General features: G+C 39.0%; 1 protein-coding gene across 2 annotated transcripts; it reads right to left on the bottom strand.

Moving 5' to 3' along the window:
- Positions 1-5,639: 5,639 nt before the first annotated feature.
- SLC30A6 (solute carrier family 30 member 6) lies at positions 5,640-20,329 on the bottom strand. Of its 2 annotated transcripts, XM_005492665.3 has the most exons (14): positions 20,173-20,329; positions 17,624-17,710; positions 16,919-17,003; positions 15,750-15,792; positions 13,689-13,754; positions 13,211-13,291; positions 12,163-12,198; positions 11,268-11,362; positions 10,449-10,497; positions 8,538-8,657; positions 8,134-8,236; positions 7,785-7,832; positions 7,150-7,218; positions 5,640-6,158 (listed from the first exon to the last, which is right to left on the bottom strand). In XM_005492665.3, exons 1-14 carry the CDS (start codon positions 20,173-20,175, stop codon positions 5,661-5,663), a joined length of 1,383 nt encoding a protein of 460 aa, XP_005492722.1. In that variant the 5' UTR covers positions 20,176-20,329; the 3' UTR covers positions 5,640-5,660. The 2 variants fall into 2 exon arrangements, with proteins under 2 accessions (XP_005492722.1, XP_074393389.1); XM_074537288.1 differs by lacking the exons at positions 13,211-13,291; positions 13,689-13,754; positions 15,750-15,792; ... (1 more) ...; positions 17,624-17,710; positions 20,173-20,329 and having other exon boundaries at positions 11,350-11,362; positions 12,163-12,191.
- Positions 20,330-21,368: the final 1,039 nt, after the last annotated feature.

The raw sequence follows: 21,368 nt of genomic DNA, 5'->3' as shown, positions 1-21,368 counted from the left end.
AAGGTGGGACCAACTTTTACAGCATTCAGCTACAGAAATTTACACCACGTTATCAAAAGAGGCAAACATCACACCATAGCAGACTTCTACTTTGGGCTGAACAAAACCACCTCATGTTGAAATGAGTTGCTAGAACTCCTGACACACAGGTGTGATTTTTAATCCTCTCTGGTCCCTCTCCTCCTTCCCCTACAAAGGTGGCTGCAAGGGTTTATGTCTGCAGACAGCTGACTCCCAGAAAACAGAACAATAACCCAAATTCAGCTTTGCCCTTATTTGTTGGATACTTGTTGATGGAGAAGGGTGGTGGGGCGTGATGCTACAGGAAGGTATGTGGGGGTTTCCCTGTGCTCTGACTGCAACACAGGAGATATAAACAAAAGATCAGGTGGTGTGTGGGAGCAATGACCCAGTACACACCATTCAGTCACGTGAGAATCATTCACAATTTGACACAAAAACCTCCAAACCACCACCCACCTGCTGTTTTTAATACAGACCACAACAAAAATAGTCATGTCAAAAGTGATCACCTTAGAAACTAACGTTTATCTAAATACAATTTTAAAGGCTAAGTGCTATCAAAAATAAAATGTTATTAAAAGCAAGACAGCAGTTTAGGCACCAAAAAGATACAAATTTAACAACCCTGTGCTTTTACATTCCTTACTGGAATTATTCAATAGCTTTAGTGTAACACTGGCAAAAAGAAAGCCTGGAATGAGATCAATGAAAGACAGAAGAACAATATTCAAATCTACTGACAGAATTATGGTTTCAACTGGTGAGAAAGGGATGAGAGCATTTTAAGGGGGAAAAAAAAAATCAAGCTGATAGGAGATGAACTGAGGGAAAAAGTCAATATTTTACTGCTCCAAACTTCTTCCCAGCAAAGTTCTGCCCTGAGCAAAGAGAATTAAAAAGGAGGCAAGCAATGGAGTTTTAGGTATGTCAGATTTGACCTGTATTTTATCATTTTCCTAAAGCAAATATTTTGGAGCCTAAGACTATATTTATATCCATATTATAAAGTCATTACAGAAACAGGTATTTACAGCAGTGAAAATTTGTAAAATTTTTCTATTACAGGATAGCCTGAAAATTAAATTTGATCTGATTTTAAATTTAATTCTAATTTGGTAGCTCAAAGATGAAACAAAAGCATTTTGTGTTTTCCTATCACTTTAACACTGGTGAGAAACATTTGTCTTACCTGCAACTTCTGAAATAGAACACTATGAAAATTCTAAAAACTCAGACAGATGTCTTTCAGGTGTTACTGTACATCTGTGTAAATATATCAAAGTTTCTTGAACTCTTCATAATCATATTCTCTTCTACTTCAGCCCATGAGAAAATAATCCAGAAAATGACATTAAATCTTCTGAAGTTTGAATACTTTGAGCACTATAAGGCACCTTCATAACCTCCTAAGTGGTGAAGAAAGGTAACAGAATGGCTAAATATAGAAATATTAAGCATGAATTCATGTGGCTGATTTGTTTTGGCAAACTCTTGTGGTACTTCACATTTTGCAGGACCTCTGAAAAATGCAGTACATGTTTGCAGTGTGGACTGCTTCAAATTCTCAAATCCTCTTTGAGAATTTGAAAGTTAACTTAAAAACATGCTTCATTGTGAAATACTGATTCAGAGGGTTGTTATAACTGGGAAAAGCCTGGGGTTTTTACATCTCTATGAAGACTTAGCTGAAGCCATAATTTAACCATATGGTACTCCAAATCATGTCAATTTTGCCACTAAATTTTTACTTCCTGAGCATGCAGTAAAAGTTATGTTTATCTCGAGTTATGTTTACTCAATCCAAGGCAATGAGACACAGGTTGCTGTCATATGATTCAATATTTCTCAAAATGTGAAGAAAACATGAAAAGGTCTGGGGTATTTTTCTTCCCTTCCTGGGTTTCATGTTCAGGTTTTTTCGGTACAGGAAAAAAAGGCCATCTCCTAACTGGATGCTAGCCCTGGAAAAGTTTACTTACAGAGGGATGGGTCATCATCTTAGCAATTTCTATGATCCATCATTCATTTAAAAAATAATTGCTGGAAGGAAAACTTACATCAAGCCAGTGACCATGTGAATCCAAGAACCTAAGTTCTTAAAAGCACAAGAAGTAGCCAGCAAGGCAGACATGGCACAAGTTGATTTTCATTGCTACCAAGGCAGTGGAGAACAAGCAGGTAGGACATTTCATAAAATGTCCAGAAAACAAAAAATAAAGTGAAGAGACCAGGACTGGTATCTCTTCTACTCTCAGTTTCAACACTGAATATGACTAAATATCCAGATCCATTGGGTCTGGACAAGCACAGGACAGATAATCAGTCCAGAATTCAGAGAGAGGCTTTGTGTTGAAAAACCTATGGCTGGATAGTTTTTCCTTCCCTGTTGGATGGTGGCAGCAAGGGTTAGAAATCAGTAGAGGACTTCAGTTAATCTAATCAGAGGAATTGCTCCACAGGTTCTCACCTTGAAAAGGATTTGTCACATCTCAGTCAAGGGGAAGGGAATAAAAATCAGTTTACCAGCCACAAAAGGCTGTCACTGGCTTTGTGTGCCAAAGGTGTCTGTGGGTACCACCAGGGTTAAGGGAATGCAGAACAAAATAAACTCAAGAGCCATCACTCAACATGCAAAGCTGAAAAACCCCCATATTATGGTAGTTATTTGTCTTGTGATAGGAACTCTGGCTCCTTCTGTATCAGAACAAGGCAGTTTCTCACATTACTCTGAAGCCAGATAATGGCACATGCCCCTCAAACTCTCTAAAGCTGGATGCATTTACCTACAAGTGATGGGATCCTGTGCAATCACAGCTGGAACAACTTAAGGGAGTAACAATGCCAAATCCTCTGGCAGACAGAAATGACAGCAAGAACCAGTCTTCTTTTCTCTCTAGCTGAGACAGCATTCCTAGCATTAGGAATGAAGATGATATAAATTATCAATTCTTATTCACTATGTATCAAATAAATATTTAGATTTTGATCACCTAACAGCATAACACAGAAAAGGCAAAATGTACAAAAAACCACTTTCTACAGAATTATTCCAAGGACCCAGTCTGCACTGCTAGTAGACCCAGCAAAACAGATCTGAAGTTTGACATACCTGCTCATTGAGACTGAAGTATCACCCGAGAGCATTACTTAAACAAATACAGAGAAAGGTACCTGTAAAATCTTGTACACAAATTACCACTTTTCCCTTGTCATTTACGAATTACACTGATTTTATTTTCCTCATATAAAAGGAGACATTTTACTCTGTGCTGATTTAACAAATGTTCTAATATATTCATAACAATAAAGCAGCTAAAAAGCTGTTCTAACATCTAAAAGAATCTTTATCATCTGCACATATGATATATACTGTAAACGATCACTCAAAAAAGTATTTTTGTTAAAGTGATTATATTGCACTCAGAATTCTGGGATTCTCACCCTCCCTTCTAATTTTAAATCAGAGATCAGCTTCATTTTTTAATAAAATGGAGATTTAATTTTCTACTGAAAACAAATAAGCATGCATTCAATATAATACAATGTATTGAAAATATCAGAAAAAGTGATATCAAGTGATTATGAAACTGGAGTAAGGAACAATTGTTAACCAGGCCACACAAGAGTAGTGTATTGTAAACATTCTGCTGGCTCTAAGGTGCTGCAGATGCTGTAGAAAGTGCAGTCTAATTCACCACCCAAGAGGTACAGAGAATCTGTTCAAGTGTTCTGTACTTCAGTGAATTTCCATGCAGCAATGGCACATGTAATAGACTCACAGAAAGACAGGATAATGGAGCACAGGTGATTACTGAGTTAATACTGACCTCAGAGAAACAGAGCCAATCATGGTAACTTCATTGCAATCTTTAAATGGAAGTTTGCCAGGTTATTACATTTTCTAACAGAGCAATGAAATTTTCACTCTCGCTGCAAATGAAGTACAGAACTAGATTCCCTACTTGTACTTACATGGACAGCATCCCAGTGGCAGCCTGGGCACCACCCTCAGCCTGAAACATCCCCAAAAGACACATCTCCATCATGCAGAATGTCACCTTGCTTTTGCAAGAATGACTCCCACCTCCAAGCACTGGCTCAAGAAACACAGGTCATGGAGAGGGGGGAAAAATAGAAATATTCTTACACAGAAAAAGAAAATTAAGTCCTCAGCCAGTGAAGAGGCCACACATCTTTAAAATTAAAATGAACGTTGTTTTCTCCACTCAGATCTACATAAGAAAGATTTCTTCATCAAAGCAATTATCTTCAGGTAACATAGTATCTTTGGAATCCCTGAGATACTACAGCTCCATGTAACCACCTCACAGAAGTGGAGTGACTGACTTAGCACACAGATGAACAAGGTGGAAGCCAATACATAGCACCCTGAGTTGCAAGTGGAACAACAGGAATGAACAACCCATTCCTAGACAGCCAAGAAATGCAGAAGAATGTGCAGAGGAGCAATTGTAATGTAGATACTGCACAGGGGAACAGAAAAAAAACCTGAAGTATTTCTAAAAGGCCTTTCCCTGTTCTCAGAGCAGAGAAGGAAAAGACAGCAATGAGAGGGAGGGAAGAGCTCTCTGAGAAAGGCCCTGCAGAAATGCAGACAGCTCAATGTACAGTAGAACAGTAATGCAAAAGCACAAGAGGTCTTGTTCCAAATGTGCCCCAAAGGTTAAGCACTCCAGCAGTGACTATGAACTCTCCGTGATCACTGACCTGTACTCTGGATTTAAACCAGGAATATAAATAAATTACTTTTCCCCCTGGAACTGTTAAAAAATACAAAGAGGAAAATACAAAGTCACAATCAAATCATAGAATACTCCCCATAGTCAAAAATGAAATACTGGTTTCAGAAACAACAGTCATCTGTTCTGCATCCTTAATAGGGTAAAAAAGAGGTGCTTGTAAAATCTTAAGTTTTAAGTATTTTATTTCCCAGTATATTGCTAAATAATTTTGCAGTTAAACCAAAAAGTAAGAAATATCAGAGATGAGTATGGAATACTTACAACTAGAAAATGGTTGCTAACCATCTGAATTTCTATAAAAGCATCAATAAAAATGTAAAAACACGGTATCACAAAATCAATTACAACCTGAACTGCCAGATTGCTTTCCCAATGGCCACAACATGAATATTGATGGATTTTTGCAACCAAAACCTAATTGTGATTTGGCCCAAACATGGCTTAATACAGCAATCAAACATGTCTGAAAATTGGGACTTGTGTTTCTGCCATTTCCTACACTCTGCTATTCAGCATTCAGTAATTTTCATCAGGAAAAAAAATGCTACCTGGTCACAATTTCATTCTCTTATGGAGTTGTGCTGCATCTCAATACATTCTTGGATAAATGAAGAAAAGTGGATAAAAAAGATGAATAGAAATAGACACCCTATAAAAACTACTTGTAAAGTACTGTAAATCTGCAAAATATCTGTGGCATTACACAGGCTACTGCTGATGCGAAGGAAAAAACTGCTTTTAAACCACTTCATGAATATGAACAATGCACTTGTTCCCAGACATTCAGAATGATGTGACATTCCAAATGTTCATAAAAATTGGGTAATAAAAGAATTAATCAATACCCTTAAGTATAATAAATAATGGTGTTTATTATGGTCGGGGCTGACCACGAGCGTTTGTTCCATATCTGCCTGGCACATTTGCAAAACCAGTTCTGAATCCTTGAGCTGCTCCAATTCCTGGTATTCCAAGTCCTTGACTGAGTACACTGCTGTAGGGTGCAGATCCATGATTAAAGCCCAATCCATAGGGCTTTGTCTGAGTGTTTAGAAGGATGACTGGACTCACATTTTTGCCTGGTGTGTTAAAAGAAAATTCTGGTGGTGGAATGCTGGGCTTAGCTGGAGTGGAGGTAACAGGGCTCAAATTGTCAGCAGCTTTCAAAGACGGCATTGGAATAACGTGATGATCCGAAAGGTTCAGAATGTTGTTTGCAATAGGCACAGATGATAAGGTAGGTCTGATCCAGTCATCTTTGAAAATCTGAACAGTCAAGGTAGAGACCAATGTGTATAATCTGTTAGTGACATGGGCAAGGACCATTTGCTCATTTGCATCCCTCCGAATTCGGACATGGACCGATCCAGCCTAGAAAGTGATAAAAACAAGTTGGCTGTTAATTATGACTCCAATAAAGATTCCCCACATGCACTCAAGAAAAGGCAAATCATCCTGCAGAGAACTACACAAAGACCTTTTGCAGTGGAAACTACTGACTAAATTAAGGAACTTATTACAGGATACATTCTGATCTTTCCTAAAGTGCTGCTCTCTTATGAACACAGCAAGATCATCACTCAGGAAAAGCGAGTCTTAGAACCAACCTACACACTACAACATGTGTTGGCAGGAAAGGCAACAACTGGGGGAGAAAAATGGCTCAAAAGAACAAAATGCAAATGTAAGTGGCAGAACAGTAAACTGAAAGCTGTTTTTACATCAGACATAGAGAACAGATGCCTTTTTTGTTGTTTTAAGAAGGGCAGCATACTGGAAGAAACCAGTGAAGAAATATTCTAAGAGTCTTAATTTTTCAGCTGTCACAAAATACCTGCATCAGTTTAGGAATAATCAAGTTCTGAGTGATCATTCTGTATCATAAAAAACACCCATTCATTTCTTTAAGCTTACAGAATTATTGGTACACAACTGTAATTATTTTGCTCTACCTTCTCCCCTAGAAATGTTGAAAACATATGATTCTACTGTCTATTGTAGAGCTTTGGTGCTTGAAGGGTAACAGTTCTTTCTCTCTTCCGAGACAATTTACACTGTTTAAAAAAATGTTTTTTCCATTGTTTGTCATTTTCTTCACTCCAAAATATGAAAGAAATTCTACAGTTGCAAAAATGTATGCATTAAGCCAGAACTGCAGTATACATTAATAACATTAACCAACAACAAAGCTTTAAAAAATGACAGAGGAAGAGAAGTTTTGCAATAAAGCACATGGACTGAGTATTGACTCCATCAAATTTTTTTACAGTTAGTATTTCAGAAGAAATATCTTTATGTAAATTAAAAAATTCAAGTAGTATCTGAAAACAAAGGCTAGGAAGATAATAAAGGCATAACTTACCAAAGTGCCAAAACCTAACGTCCAGAAGTGCTCATTTCGAACTTCCAACACACCATCCAAAGTTGAAACCTAATTTTACACAAACATCCATAAATATGAAAATAAATTGGAAGCTTCAAATCCCTTTAGAAATGTATTTTTATACATAACTAAATAACAAATAATTTTCAGTAGTGAAATAAAAGTTCCATACGGAGAACAATGATGTCTGTCAATGTCACCAATGCTTATCTATCGCACTTTTGCTACCCTTAAACATCCAAATCCATCAAAAAAGTTTTAAGGAACCTATTTCAAGTAATTCTTGCTGCCAAACTGAAGTATGTTTTCAACTTGATATGCTGTAATTCAACAGCTGCCTGTACTCCTTTTCCTCCTTCAACTCACATTTGTAAACCACTTCAAATAGTAGCTAAAATTTAAATAAAAACAGCCTGCACTAACTTAGACAGATTTGTTCCAGATACCTAAAAGACACTATTCATCTTGGAAAACAAGATTCCTATTTTCTACATGCAGCTAAAAAAATATTAAAAAATATTTTTAGCAAACTTCTTGGACTAGTCAGAAGAATTCTTCACATTCCTGAATGCTCATTAGCTGTACACACTGTGCTGTGTATTATACTGACTTACCTCTCTAAGAAGTTTATCTAACTGGCCAATCACATGAGGTGGGGTTGTCTCCAAAAAGAAGAAGAAAAGAAAATACAAGTTAAATAAAGATTAACTGGCCCTGTTCAAGTAAGAGAGCCTTTAAGTCTGGTCTACCCACACAATGGCATTTTCATCAAATTCTTATGACTCTGTGATGCATATTTGCACAACCTTTAATATTCCTGCAGCACATCACAAATTCCCATGGGAACACTTCCTATCAACAAGCTTAAAACAGATTTCAAGGGTTTTATTTATTTATTTTTTTAATGAGGCCATTTAACCAAACCAAAACCAGAAAATCTGTTGATTTGTGAGGCTGCCTTACCTGGAGTAGAACTTTCCCACTGTAGACACTCATGGGATACATGGTACCAAATGTCATCAAAGCAATTGCTATAGCAGAGGCTGTGTCCACAGCAAAATAATTGCTAGGGAGAAAGAGCAATTTTAAAAAAATGCTGGTATTTATGTTTTTGAGAGGCAGAACAACTTACTTATGATTAGTTTTTCATTCTTTTAAATTATATACACTTACAAAATTTTACATATGCTAATCTCATTTCAACTCTCATTCATCTTGGATAGCAGACAGATGCATTCACAGAGTTGCAATGCCATTCATACAAAATGCAGCTCTACATCAGATCATTCCTCTCATGCAAAAAAATGTATTTTCCCACAGACTGGATACAAAAAGAGCTACTGTTTTAAAACACCAACTGCACATACTTGATTTCAATGAGCATGTATGTAACGCAAAGAGCCAGAGCTCCAGCAATATCAATCAAGACAAAAGGGTTCATCCGTGGCAGAAAGATGCTACTCAATCCTGGGATGATTCCACAAATACTGCAACAAAACAGAAAAAGCAGCTGTCAGCCAGCTCTTCATCACTTCTTTGAAATTCCAAAAGTACACCCATCATTTAGTATTTAACTTCTAACACACCTTGCTGTTATAGCACATGACGAGCACTGTAAAGGCCCCACTAAATCAGCTGCTGTCAGCAGAAATTAATTAAGTGTTTTTTTCTGGGAACACAACTCTGTGATATAGCTGTATCAGCTGTCTGCAACACAAGTGCTTCATGGCTTCAATACTGGTATTACAGAGATGTACACAGTGAGAGATTTGAGTATCACCTGTCTTCAATCCATGTGCCACCTTGGTGTGCCAAAGTGTCCTAAAGTCAAAGCTAACTAATTCATGGAGTCTCAAAAGAGGAAGAAGACCAGCTAGTTGAATAAGAGGAGACCAAAAAAATGCATGAGGGAATGCTGGGAAAATTACATATTTATAGCTATTTCCTGTCAACAGGAGTATGAAGAGAGAAATGAGTTTCTGTACTTTCCAGTGAATGTTAGTGCATGTCACGTCCTGGAAAATTTCAAGGCAAAGACAACATGAAATATTTTGTTGCTATGGTTAAAGCCAACTTATGTTTAGACATCATGTGCTGGCCTGCTTCTCTAAGAATTTTAATTAACATAATTATATACAGGTGCAGATATTTTTAAATCAGCACTGCTTCACATAGCACATCTAAAATAGCTGTATACATACTAATTCAATGGGGTTTCACTCATATTGGCTTAACTCTATACAGGTTATCTCAAAACCCAGTAGAAATAATACTACTCTTGATCTGGGACTCCAAGTTATCCATCAGCATCCCTCCCCTTAAAACTGTGTTTCTACACTGATAAAAGGGAAGTTGTGGAACTATCTGTGACTGGTATCCAACTTTTATCTTTTTTTTTTTTTTTTAAACTTGGAAACCTAATTATTAGTCTTCCAAAACTATTTCACAGATTTTGGTTCTGATGATGTAACATCTTACACCCATATAAAATCAAGTCTTCTGTTACCAAGTCAGCATTCTCTGCTCTCCTTAACTGTGAAAAAGATCACGAGATGCAGAAACAGATGGGTTTTGAAGCATACTTCACATGTTTCACGACTTGGTTTAACATTTTTCTTTTGATACTGACAGATAGTTGGAAAAAACATGTATGGATTAAAATAAACTTCCCTGACATCTGACAAAACTATTTGCAAACAATGTTATCTTGCATTCAGATATCCAATACAAACACGACAGTTAACAGACAAGATGAATGAACAACACTGCTTATATCCCTGAAAGACATAGACTTTCCAGATTCCTGTTGGACAGGTGAGGAGTTTCCATAGCTATGGTTCAGTGAGTAACCTGTTTCATATATCACATTTAAACTCAACCATCTGAAACATTTGTTCAGCCCACAAAGTAAATAAACATAAATTATTACAAAATATATCACTTGGTAATGCATGTTGTGAAATGCAGTTTGAGTATGTACAGGACAATGCTAGTTTTCCTATTCTCACCCAAAGAGAATCACATGCAATGTACTGAACATACATATTCAAAAGAAAAGATACCCAGACATATGTATTTCTGTTAGATTGATATATCTGGGATATATGGGAGACAATGTTTGCTCCAGAGTTCATGCATGAGACCTGCAGTAGGTAAAGCTATTTCAAAAGCTCTAATACAAGTTTATGCCTCAATATCTCTCCAAAACGTTATTATACAAACAAAACCAACACTGCCTTCCAGAAGCTAATGATTTTGAAAACAATATAAAGCTTCACCTTCTACTAAGATCTGCAACATGTTCCTGAAGCCAACTTGTGCTGGCAGCTGCAAAAGAAAGAAGGTAATGAAGTTACCACAATTTTAAGTACCACTTTAAAGTTATTACATTTTAAAGTACACACATGTTTTATTTTAAGGGAAGAATTCAATAAATACAGTGTGAATGAGTAAATATATCTCCACAGATACCCTGGCACTTGAAAAAAGACCCAAATCTGTCTTTTCCAGGCAGCAAGTACAAAATCCATCTCTCATAATAATCTGAACTGATTAAATACAAATATAATTGCAGGCTATAACCATTAGCTTTTATTATAATTTAGTGTAATAATAGATATTTCTAACTATGGACAATTTACAGGACAATTGCAACAGAACAATTTGCAGTTGCAGGAATGAGTGCAAACCTATTTCACAATGAAAAAGGTAAAAGAGCTATTCATTTACCAATGAAAAGGAAAAAAGAACTACTGCATTAACTTATATTTTAATCCATTAATACATCAATAAAATGTGTTGAAAGTTCTGGTATCTGTCACATGACCTTCACTGGTTGCATTCAAAAAATCAAAAATAAAGGATACTGCAGCATTAAAATAATATCATATTAATTACCTCAGACTATTCAGAGCCTTATAAGCAAAGTGGAGTTGAAAATCAGATGGCAATTCTACTGCACAAAGTTACATTAACAGAGGTAACAGTAATATACAACCACTAGTTAAGGAGGTTACCAGACAAATTATACCTTGATAAAAATAGGAACATTAACATTTTTTTTCTCAATTCTTGTTACAGTCTAATTTATCACATACCTTCAGAGACATAAGCAAAAGGCTTATTCTTAATGGAAAGCATTGTAAATAAGTTGAAAAAGAGAGCCACGAAAGTACCAACCAGCAGTCGTCCCCTAGGGAGGGGAAAAAAGGTGTCTTAATTTCTCATCATCACAGAACATCATCAAGCTGTAACTACCAATAACACTATCAAAATATTTTGTTTGGTGTTCACTGAGGCTGAAAACCAGCAGGATAAACTGGTGTAACACTTAATAACCAGCAGTGTATAATCATTGTAAGGGTTATACCAGATCACTGAACTTCATACTGTATTGTTATCACACAGTGCTCATAATGTTGAGTAACAGCTCTTAACCAATTGCATATTTGCACATACACACACACATATATATATACATTTGCCCTCTGAAGATACAAACACATTGTTCCCTCAGCAGCACAGCTAAGAAACTTAGCTTTCTATGGAATTATGCCATATACCCCCAGCCTTCTAGAACTACTTCATCATACATCCCACATCCCCTTCCTTTGCCCCATGACACTTTCTTTTCCTCTCCCTGTGGTCTTCATAGTCTGAACCCTCTTTGCAAATCCTTCAGTTCCCTGGTGACCACAGCATCCTTCCCCCCACATACCAGGCCTTCCAAGAGGCCACAAGAAAAAAAAGGAACTGAACTATGAAAAGCAGCAATGTGTAGTTAGATCACTATTTGATATAACATGAGCATTAAATTTCAATTGTACCTGAAAAGAACTGTTTGCAGTATAGCCTGCACATGGTTTGAAACAAATGCCAAGGCACCAAAAGCAATTTGGTACTGAAAGTACTTGCATAAACAATATATGCTAGATATGAATTAGAAACATAGAAGGACAACAACACATGTTACATGCCAAAATAATTTCTTACGTGTGTATCTCAGGCTGCTCCAGAAACCGCTCCGCACTACAAGAATAATTGAAAATCTGAGTTATACTCACACAGTAAAGCCTTGACACCTGAAGCATGTTTTTACAGTTCCTTAGCATTAGCTGCCATTCATAAACAAAAACTGATAGATAAGTACTGCAAAAAATTGGATTGCTTAAATAAACACAGCAACTCTTATAAGCAAAGAAAGCATTTAACACTGAATCAAAGCAGATGTGATTTAGACTTTCCAAATATTTCCAAACTGTGCCAGCTACCATGAATGCTGCCTATATGATAAACTTGGTAAGTTTGCGGAATTTCCTAAAATTGATGTTGGAAAACTTGGAAGTTTTGACAAAGGGCGATTCATTCCAGTGGACTGCCACTTCAATACATTGACCTTATAGTATAAAGTTGCTATGTTGTTAATAGAGCCCTTTACACAGAAAATAGAGCACTTGAATAAAATAAGGGAAGGTATATTGTTGCAGTTTTAAATTCCAAAAGCCTCTTCATCTTTAAAAACAAGAATAATGTTTTAGGCTAACCTCCTGAAATAGAAATGCTCCCAAGCATACATGGTATGGCAAATTAATACTTGAGCAAGCTTTGAGGGAGTGAAGAAGTTGATGCTACAAACATTCAGCTCCTTGATATATTATGAAGCTGCTTTGACTTCAAAAAGCAACAGAAGTAAAACCAAAAAATCCTATTTGTTCATGAGCTTATGAAAGTCAAGATGCATAAGGAAATGCATTAAATTAATGACACAACCTTTGGAAAAAGTATTCTTAAAACCATTAAATCTTTCCCTAGAAAAGTTTTTTAAAAACATTTATCAATTCCCATCTTTACATCTAAAGCCTACATGTAGTGTAGTAAATGTAAAGCAAGCAGTAAGTTTTAGCAATATTTTTTTAATATCTTTTAAGTTTTTTCTAAAGTATCTCTTTAAATACAGCACTCATAGAATACAGGTGCTTTTAGTTGATCTGGACTATATCTTCCTATGTTATAAAATGAAAGAAAACATACATAACCCTACCTTTCTTTCAGTATAAAAAGAGCACCAAGCTGTGCCAGAACGGTAGACGCAAATACAGCTAGAACTTCAAACCTTTCAAACCTGAAATTTGAGAATTAAGTTTAGAAACACTGAACATTGAACAATGCATCCAATAGAATCTTTTCTGTGCAAGAACCAGCAGGATATACCTACTTTTTCCAATTCATTCAACAGCAGACAGATGGGAAGAAACTGAAAGTCTTATGGAATAGTCATAATTTTCAGTTTCTTTTAACACTCCACTCATCAGAGACACTTAAAATTCAGCATTTCTTAATTCTTCTTCCTGTCCATCTCCTACTCTGTAATTGTTCTTTACAGTAAGCCTTGGCCTTCACTTTTAGGCTCTTTCACACACAGAGTATTACTGATGGCTGTTCAGGGATCCAGGCAATGACAGTGAGCAATGTACAAAATGCTGTATTATCAAACACTATATCTTGTTATTAGTACTTACCCAAATGAATAGATTGGGCTGGGTTTCTTCATCATTACCCAGTAGCTTATTAGACATGTTATCAAACTGAAAAAAAGGGGGAAATTAGACTGTGATAAACAACAGCAGCCTTTACAAACTGCAAAATCTACAAATACATACTTGAGCCACCAGAACACAACATACAAACACAGCCACATCTTGTCATGAACTCAACCTCCATCTCTGTCCCAGTGATGTTCTAAATGCTCCTCATGTGCTTTCTGAACTTGCCTAGAAATGCTGTAACCTGAGAAATGCTGCTTACATGAGAAGAAGCTGATAAGCAAGACAGAAGAGTGAATGAAAAAGCCAAGAAATATCTCCATTAAAGTCTTCTTTTAGAGCTATACCATGAATTAGATTTGATACTCTAAAGTCTGAGGCCACACCAAATATTGCCTTTCTTTTCCACAGTGTAATTTCTCTATGTAATTTGTCCACAGCCAAAACAGATGAACTTTCTTTGGCTGCATTCACCTACACGAGTTCTAATCTAGCTGCCCATTCACTGACAGCCACAGGTCTCTCTTGATATCTTCTGTCCAAATTTTTCTCTCATACTGAACATCTAGAATTCCAATTACTTTGGAATCTCCATGGTAGTAGTCAGAATGTTTCAAGGATGAGTACTGTTTCCTCTGCCTATTTTTCCTCTATTGAACAATTTTTTCTCTACAGGATAATTTTTTTCAACTGGAATCCACATAGATTCAGTGCCATCTGTGCTTTCATGCAGTCCTTTTGTAATTAATAAAAATGTTAAATCAGACTGGATCAAGAATGCATCCCTATAACTGATGAACAATCACATCCTCACAACTTGATTTTATACAAAACTCATATTCTCAGTGAGACGATTATATGCAACCAGGCAATGACAGAAAGAAAAGAAGCAGAAAATTATTTTTGCAGCAGAATTACTGAGCATTGTTCTCCCTTACAGCAAATCAAAATTCTTGAAAGAGATTGCTGTGAGTTAAAATAATTTTCTAGTCCAACCCCTAATTAACCAAAGACAGGAGTGCCTGGGGTTGTTCCACCTTCTTCTAAAATTAAAAGAAAAAAGAATTCCACACAAATGGGAAGTACAATATCAACACTTTCCCCAATTTCCCCAATGTGAGAAAGGTATTTTGAGCAAGACGACAAAAATTCAGTAGATACAAAATTCTCAGAGAAAGGCAAGATTCATTAGAGTTAAATCCTAATGCTAATGCAGTCACAGATAATTTTTTTTTGTGCCTACCCCAGCAAGTCATTTTTGTTTCTGCATGTTTGCTGATGTAATTTACGAATGTTTTACTGGAAGTCAGATAAGTTATAGTAGGTAATGGATATATGTATGACTCAGAAATGGATATATGTATGACTCTTTTATAAGATAGTGAGATAGCAAGGAAGGTAATGTAGGCTAATATTTTTTAAATATCTACATTTTATTTCCCAACCACCACTACCATTCTGTATCTTAGAACTGAATATATTTCATGTCTGTATTATCAATATTAGCAAGTGTTCAGAACTGTCATACTAAAAGTTGTTTTAATATAATTTTCTTAGAATACAAGAAAAATACTGTAAATATCTAATGACCTTATGCGCAGAATACTTGGTATCTAGCTTGCGAAACATTTTTGAAATAGAATGACATGCCTCTTGTTTCCTGATGTTAAAACTGAGGGTTGCTTCACAATCAGTGACCATGGCATTAGGAAAATGTTCTGAGAGAACAACTGGACAACAGTTTTGTACCATATTGTGTTGTCACACATCTGCACAGAGAAATCCATGACGGAACTGATCAGTTACTAGTCATTCTCAATATAGCTATGGTCATTCTCAATACATCTAATAAACAGACAAATACAATATATTTATTGTATATGTGTGCAATTTTATACTCATTTAAGCTATATTTAAACCAATGACTGTTTCTATACTGATGAAAAAGTTACATGTCTTTGAATCTGTAAGTAAATTTTAAATGTATAGAAATATACAGACAAAATTAACAGTATGACAAAATGGGAAAAAACTCACCTGAAAAGGTCAAAGATTGTCAAATATGTGTAAGCAGTTAAAGCTGTAAAGAAAAGTAAATATTAAAATTTAATACTTGATTTTTCAATGCAAAAACCACTTATATTCCAAGTCCCTTTTGTGCAGCTCTTTCCAGTCTTCTACCTACATAAACTGTCCCTACTGACAGAGCAGTATTTAGATACTGTAATTCTAAAGTTATATATATATACCGTTATTCTAAATTATATATATATATATATATTTATATATATATACTGTTATTCTAAAGACACCAATATATTAAATATCATAAGCAGGCTCATTATGGCAATCCTAATTCAACTACCGCACCCAGACACGACAGTTATCACATTTGTGACTAAGTTGTGACAAGGAATTTAGGTACTGAAAAGTGATGAGATCTTCCAGAAACACATTACTTACCAAAGTAAGAGATCTCTTATGTGTGTTATTGCAGTGAAAAGTAGGTTGAACTGAATATTTTACTTGTTTTGCATCTCTAACCTATCTTGAAACTGCAAGAAAACCCGCACCAAAAATTAAAAACGAAACCAGCACTCTATTCCCAGTGCAGGGGATGGGAAGCACATTGAAGCCCCCATCCAAAAGCAGAAGGCACCCAGAACTGCACTGGGTCTGGCTGATCTGGAGCTCATTTCCCCAGCAGCCCTCACAGTGCTGTGCTTTGCAGCAGCAGCTACAGAGGTGCTGGAACCACTCCAGTGTTTTGGCTACTGCTGAGCATTCCTTGGAAGCAAATAAGTCTTAAGCCTTTTCCACGCTACAAACATCCTCATTCAACTGCAAGCAAGGGACTCTGCATGTCACTGGTGCTACTGATACACAGAACAGGTTTGAGGACTAGTCACTCAAAAGCCTACTTGTTTTCAGTCTTAAAGATGACGAAGCTACTGCAGGAAGCAAATGACCAGCAGGACTGAAAAACTGCAAACTTTGAAGGACTTCCACCCATCCAAACGTGTCTGTGAAAATTGCTGATTTTCTAAGCTGACTGTGGCAAATCAAAAGGAAGCACTTTCAGAACCTGGCTGTGCAAACCTCTAACTCCATTAAGTACTGTATTTGGCTTTTCAGTCAGCTGGAACTCCACAAGCTAAGAAACACAAAGCAGTTTGTTGTAGTTTCAGTACATGAGAGCCACCTACCTATGCTGTTTGTAGAGCTGCACCACATGAGCAGGAAGCCAATACATATTAAATTTATAGCACCAAACAGTAAAATCTTCCAGGACTGTTGATGAGAATAAATATGTATTTACACCTTCCAAAATTTACAAGACAGAAATATATCCATCTGGTCTTAAAAAACAATATTGCAGTACTTGGTCATGCAAACAGAACTGGCTTCTCCTCCCTCCCAAAAATTCACCACTTATTTCAGAACAGCAAGCCCTTCGTCTATTTTAAACTTTACAGATCATTTTAAAACTCATTTATGAATGCCACCATACTTAAAATACCTTTTTGGTCTTAAAAAAGCCCCACCCATCTATAATATTTGCATTTCATTACAGCACACAGCATCTGTGTGCTGTAATGACTTTTGAATATCAACTCATGCAACTTTATATTAATGGGTTCCTTTATTTGTGCTGAAATTTTGGTCCCAAAAACATCTGAACACATTCAGTTTACAGTTCCACTGAACCCATCAGATATAAATATGTAAGTTCTGGAGAACACTAAACTCAGAGGGACAATGCACAGAAGCAATATAACTTCAAAAATTATTTTTAAGCACAGCTAGAAAAATTCAAAGAAAAAATTTCATAATATACTTAATAGTGTATTTTAACTTACTACAGCTAATGTATTTTTACTATAATTATGATTGTTTTAAGCAATACTTACCCTTCTGTCTGCTGCAACCAACCTAAATTCATGTGTTAACTTTCCAACCAATGATCTCTGTGATTTGCGGAACAGGTGTATTGTCCCCTTAAAAAAACCAACAGTTTAATTAAAAACTTTACTTACAGCATAATTTAAATTAGCAAAAAGGAAATCTTCATTTATGAACTATTTTCACAATTGTATCAAAGACTCAGGTGAACTTTTTGTTGATCAGAAATATCACAAACTTTAAACTCAATATTTTGGTAACCATTTCACATGGTTTATTATATTAGGAAATGACAAATTACTTAGAATCAAGCTTCATTTAGACATAATCCAGAACTCAGTTTTACTGGAAGAGACACTAAAGTATCACTTAAAGAGTGGGTTTTAACTTTTATTTACATGAAACTACTACAAGACAGTTTTAAAACACAAATATTTTTCTTCATCAAAACACACTTCCCACCAAAGGCAATAGATTTATTAAACAGAAAAATATTGTTTATAGACCTATAAAGGAGAACCCACCACAGAAGTAAAAACAATGCTGGTGATGTGGTGAACACAAAGCCAGTAACAAAATGAAACATACCAACAATCCTGGCTGTGACTTAACTTAAAGAGCTGCTACATGGCTCTCCTGCCAGCGGGACAGGGAGCAGACCACCAGAGAAACTCATCAGCATTGCATTGTCTCCCTTTCCTCGGAGGGTCCAAGCTTCTGGTTGTCCTGTACTCTGCTCTGCCCACACAAAAGTAAGCTTTCCATGTGAAAAACCCATCTGATTTGCAATAGAAATCTGTGGACTTGTAATGACAGACCATACTCTGTCAACTGCACCAATTTGGGGCCAGATTAAATAAGGCTTGATTTTAAGCTATCACACCTTAGCTGCCAGCAGAAGGCAAAAGGACATACTAATGGGCTCTTCACCAAAATAAATTCAATTAACTTTCAGACTTTGTCAACACAGCTGCATTTCATATTATCTGAGAAATACCAGAGTGCCATGAATTAAACTTTAAGCACTACTACGTATCCCAAGTTTAGCTCCTTTGCGACAAAACATGGGCCCTTACTCTTTTCTTTATTAGCAAATCATTACATGATAATTTTAATTCTTAATAGACACGTGCAAGTTGCCAGAACACCTCAGAAAGCTTTTCTAACAGGCAGTGGACAGCCTGCTTATGAAAGCTGCTGTGTTACAGAATCACAAAGAATGACAGAATATCCTGAGTTGGAAGGGACCCACAAAGATCACAGAGGTCCAGCTCCTGGCCCTGCACAGGACACCCCAAGAGTCACACCATGCACCCGAGAGCATTCTTCAAACACTTCTTGAGCTCTGTCAGGCTGTGCTGCGACCCCTTCCCTGGGGAGCTGTTCCAGGGCCCAACCACTCTCTGGGTGAAGAACCTTTTCCCGATACCCAACCTAAACCTCCCTCATAAACAACTTCAGGCCATTCCCTCAGGTCCTGTCACTGGGCACCACAGAGCAGAGATCAGTGCCTGTCCCTCCCGTTCCCCCCATGAGGAAGGTGTAACTGCACTGGGGGCTCCCTCAGTCTCCTGAGGCCGAACAGACCAAGTCACCTCAGCCACTCCTCACACGGCTTCCCCTCCCGACCCTTCACATCCCCGTAGCCCTCCTTGTCACCTTCACACCCACTGCTTTCCCACACTGCTGGCACTGCGTGCGCTGCCCAGCCACACGGTGCCACACCTCCCTGTTTACAAAGGACGCCGTGCCTCAGAGCTGTGCACTCTGTGCCTCAGGGGACCCGCGCAAACTCAGGCGGGCCCTAGCCCACCCGGGACAAGCTCCAGCTCAGCACGTGTTGTATCTCGGCATGAAGGCATCCCTGGATCCCACAGCTCTGCCCAGAGCTTACACACAGAGCTTCTGCCCCAGACCGCAGCCAGCCCCTGAGGTGCCAGAAGAGCTCCACAAGGCGTGTTCCTGCAGCCAGCGGCGCTGTCTGCCCCAACAGGTGACAGCACCTGTCATGGATATCTATGTCACTCCAGTCATTCCAGCGGGGCTCAGCACGACAAGGGAACATTTCGCCACCCAGATGAACGCGCACACGCGGCGGTCGTGCCCAAAAGATCGGGTTTTCGTCTTAGGGAAGAGAGCCACAGAGTGACAGCCCCGACACCTGGAGCAAGCGCACTATAACATGTTTGTCCTGCGGCGAGTCCCAGTTCCCTGACCGATGTGCCCTGAAGGAGAACTCCGAGGCTCACACCTCGGAGCGCGGCGCGGTATTCCAGAGGCAGCTCCGGCACAGGAGCCCCCACGGCCCCGGCTCCCGGCCGGGCCCTGCCCGCGGTGCCGGCGCCCGAGGGACGGGCGGAGAGCCCCGGGGAGCAAACACCGCACGGGCAGCGACACCCGCGCTGCCCCCGGGCCCGCTCCGGGCCGCGCTTGCCCGGGCGCCCCGCCGCGCCGCCGCCCCACGAGGGAGCGGGCGCTTCCAGCAGCCTCCGCACGCCGTGTTGCACGCACGACTTTGCTTCCCCTTCCCTCCTTGCCCCCAGCAGGGGCCACTCACCATATTACTCCCCGCAGCGGAAGAGACGGCGCCATGCGAGGCCGGAAGGGGCGGGAGAGGTTCCCGTCGCCGCGGCAACCAGCGGGCCCGGCGGGACACGTGGCGGAAGCGGCGCCCGCCGGGAGCCGGCTGCGGCTCCGTCCCGATCGCAATCCCGATCCCGCGTGATGTGGGGCCCGAGCCGCCCTTCCCTCGCTCCTCCCCGGCGTGCTGAGGTGGAGGCCCGCCTCGGGACATGAAGGTCTTGTCTGCCGCCTCCCCGCGCTGGTGCCGTTGATCTGCCCGCTACCTGCGACACCCCAAGGAAAAGGGCTCCCACGGTGGTGCCATCGCAGACCTATGATCATCACAGTCCAGCCTGTGATCAAACACCACCATGTCAACTAGACCGTAGCACTGGGTGCCACGTCCAGTGTTTCCTTTTAAACACCTCCAGGGATGGTGACTCCACCACATCCTGGGCAGCCATTCCAGTATCTAACCACCCTTTCTGTGAAGAAATTCTTCCTAGTTATTCAACCTAAACCTCCCATGGCACAGCTTTAGGGTGTCGTAGTCCTAGGTCTGTCATAGTCTGTCACGATACTCCACGACAGCAATTCCACAAGGATGGGTTTGCGTCCCCACCGCCAGCCGCGGTACCCGGCCTTAAGGGCCCTCAGGACACAGCCTACAAAAGGCATTTATTTTCCACAACAAAACCCCCAAAGGACAGCAGCTCTCCAAACTACAGGAGTTATGTTGAAAATTTAGTCACTTCGTTGTGTGCTGAGATCCTTAAACGTGCTCTCGTTTCTCTGAATACGATGAACATTGGAAGCGGGGCAGCGCAGAGCAGCGATCCGCACGCAGCCCAGCCCATCCCAGAGCCAGCAGCTATCCAAAGCGGACTGTGAGAGAGGATTCTGCCACTGACTACCGCTGCCGAGGCTCTGGAGCTCCGGGACAGAAGGGGACAGCCATCCCCCGGGCTGTGTGGCCAGCAGATGGCTGCACTGCGCCCAGAAGTTCCTGTCAGAAGGAATGCGTACGGCAGGAGCGCTTTGCACGGGAAGTACAACGAAATCCAGAAGTCATCGTGGAAGTTCGGATAGCTCTTAGGAAAAATTGTGTTGCAAAGCACTTGCATGGGATTGAACGTACTTAAAGATTTATTCACAAAACAGCTTATTTATTATTTATTATTATTTGCAAAG

This window comes from Zonotrichia albicollis, chromosome 3 (genome assembly GCF_047830755.1).
Source record: "Zonotrichia albicollis isolate bZonAlb1 chromosome 3, bZonAlb1.hap1, whole genome shotgun sequence".
In the NCBI taxonomy this organism is placed as follows: domain Eukaryota; kingdom Metazoa; phylum Chordata; class Aves; order Passeriformes; family Passerellidae; genus Zonotrichia; species Zonotrichia albicollis.
This window is presented reverse-complemented; position numbering and strand designations above follow the sequence as displayed.

Bases quoted from the DNA above. Each gene is read 5' to 3' on its own strand.
- SLC30A6 (XM_005492665.3), bottom strand. The intron at 13,292-13,688 runs GTAAGTACTAAT...CTCAAATTTCAG, and splicing joins AGCCCAATCTATTCATTTGG to GTTTGAAAGGTTTGAAGTTC. The intron at 8,237-8,537 runs GTATGTGCAGTT...CTTTCTCCCTAG, and splicing joins TACATGCTCATTGAAATCAA to CAATTATTTTGCTGTGGACA.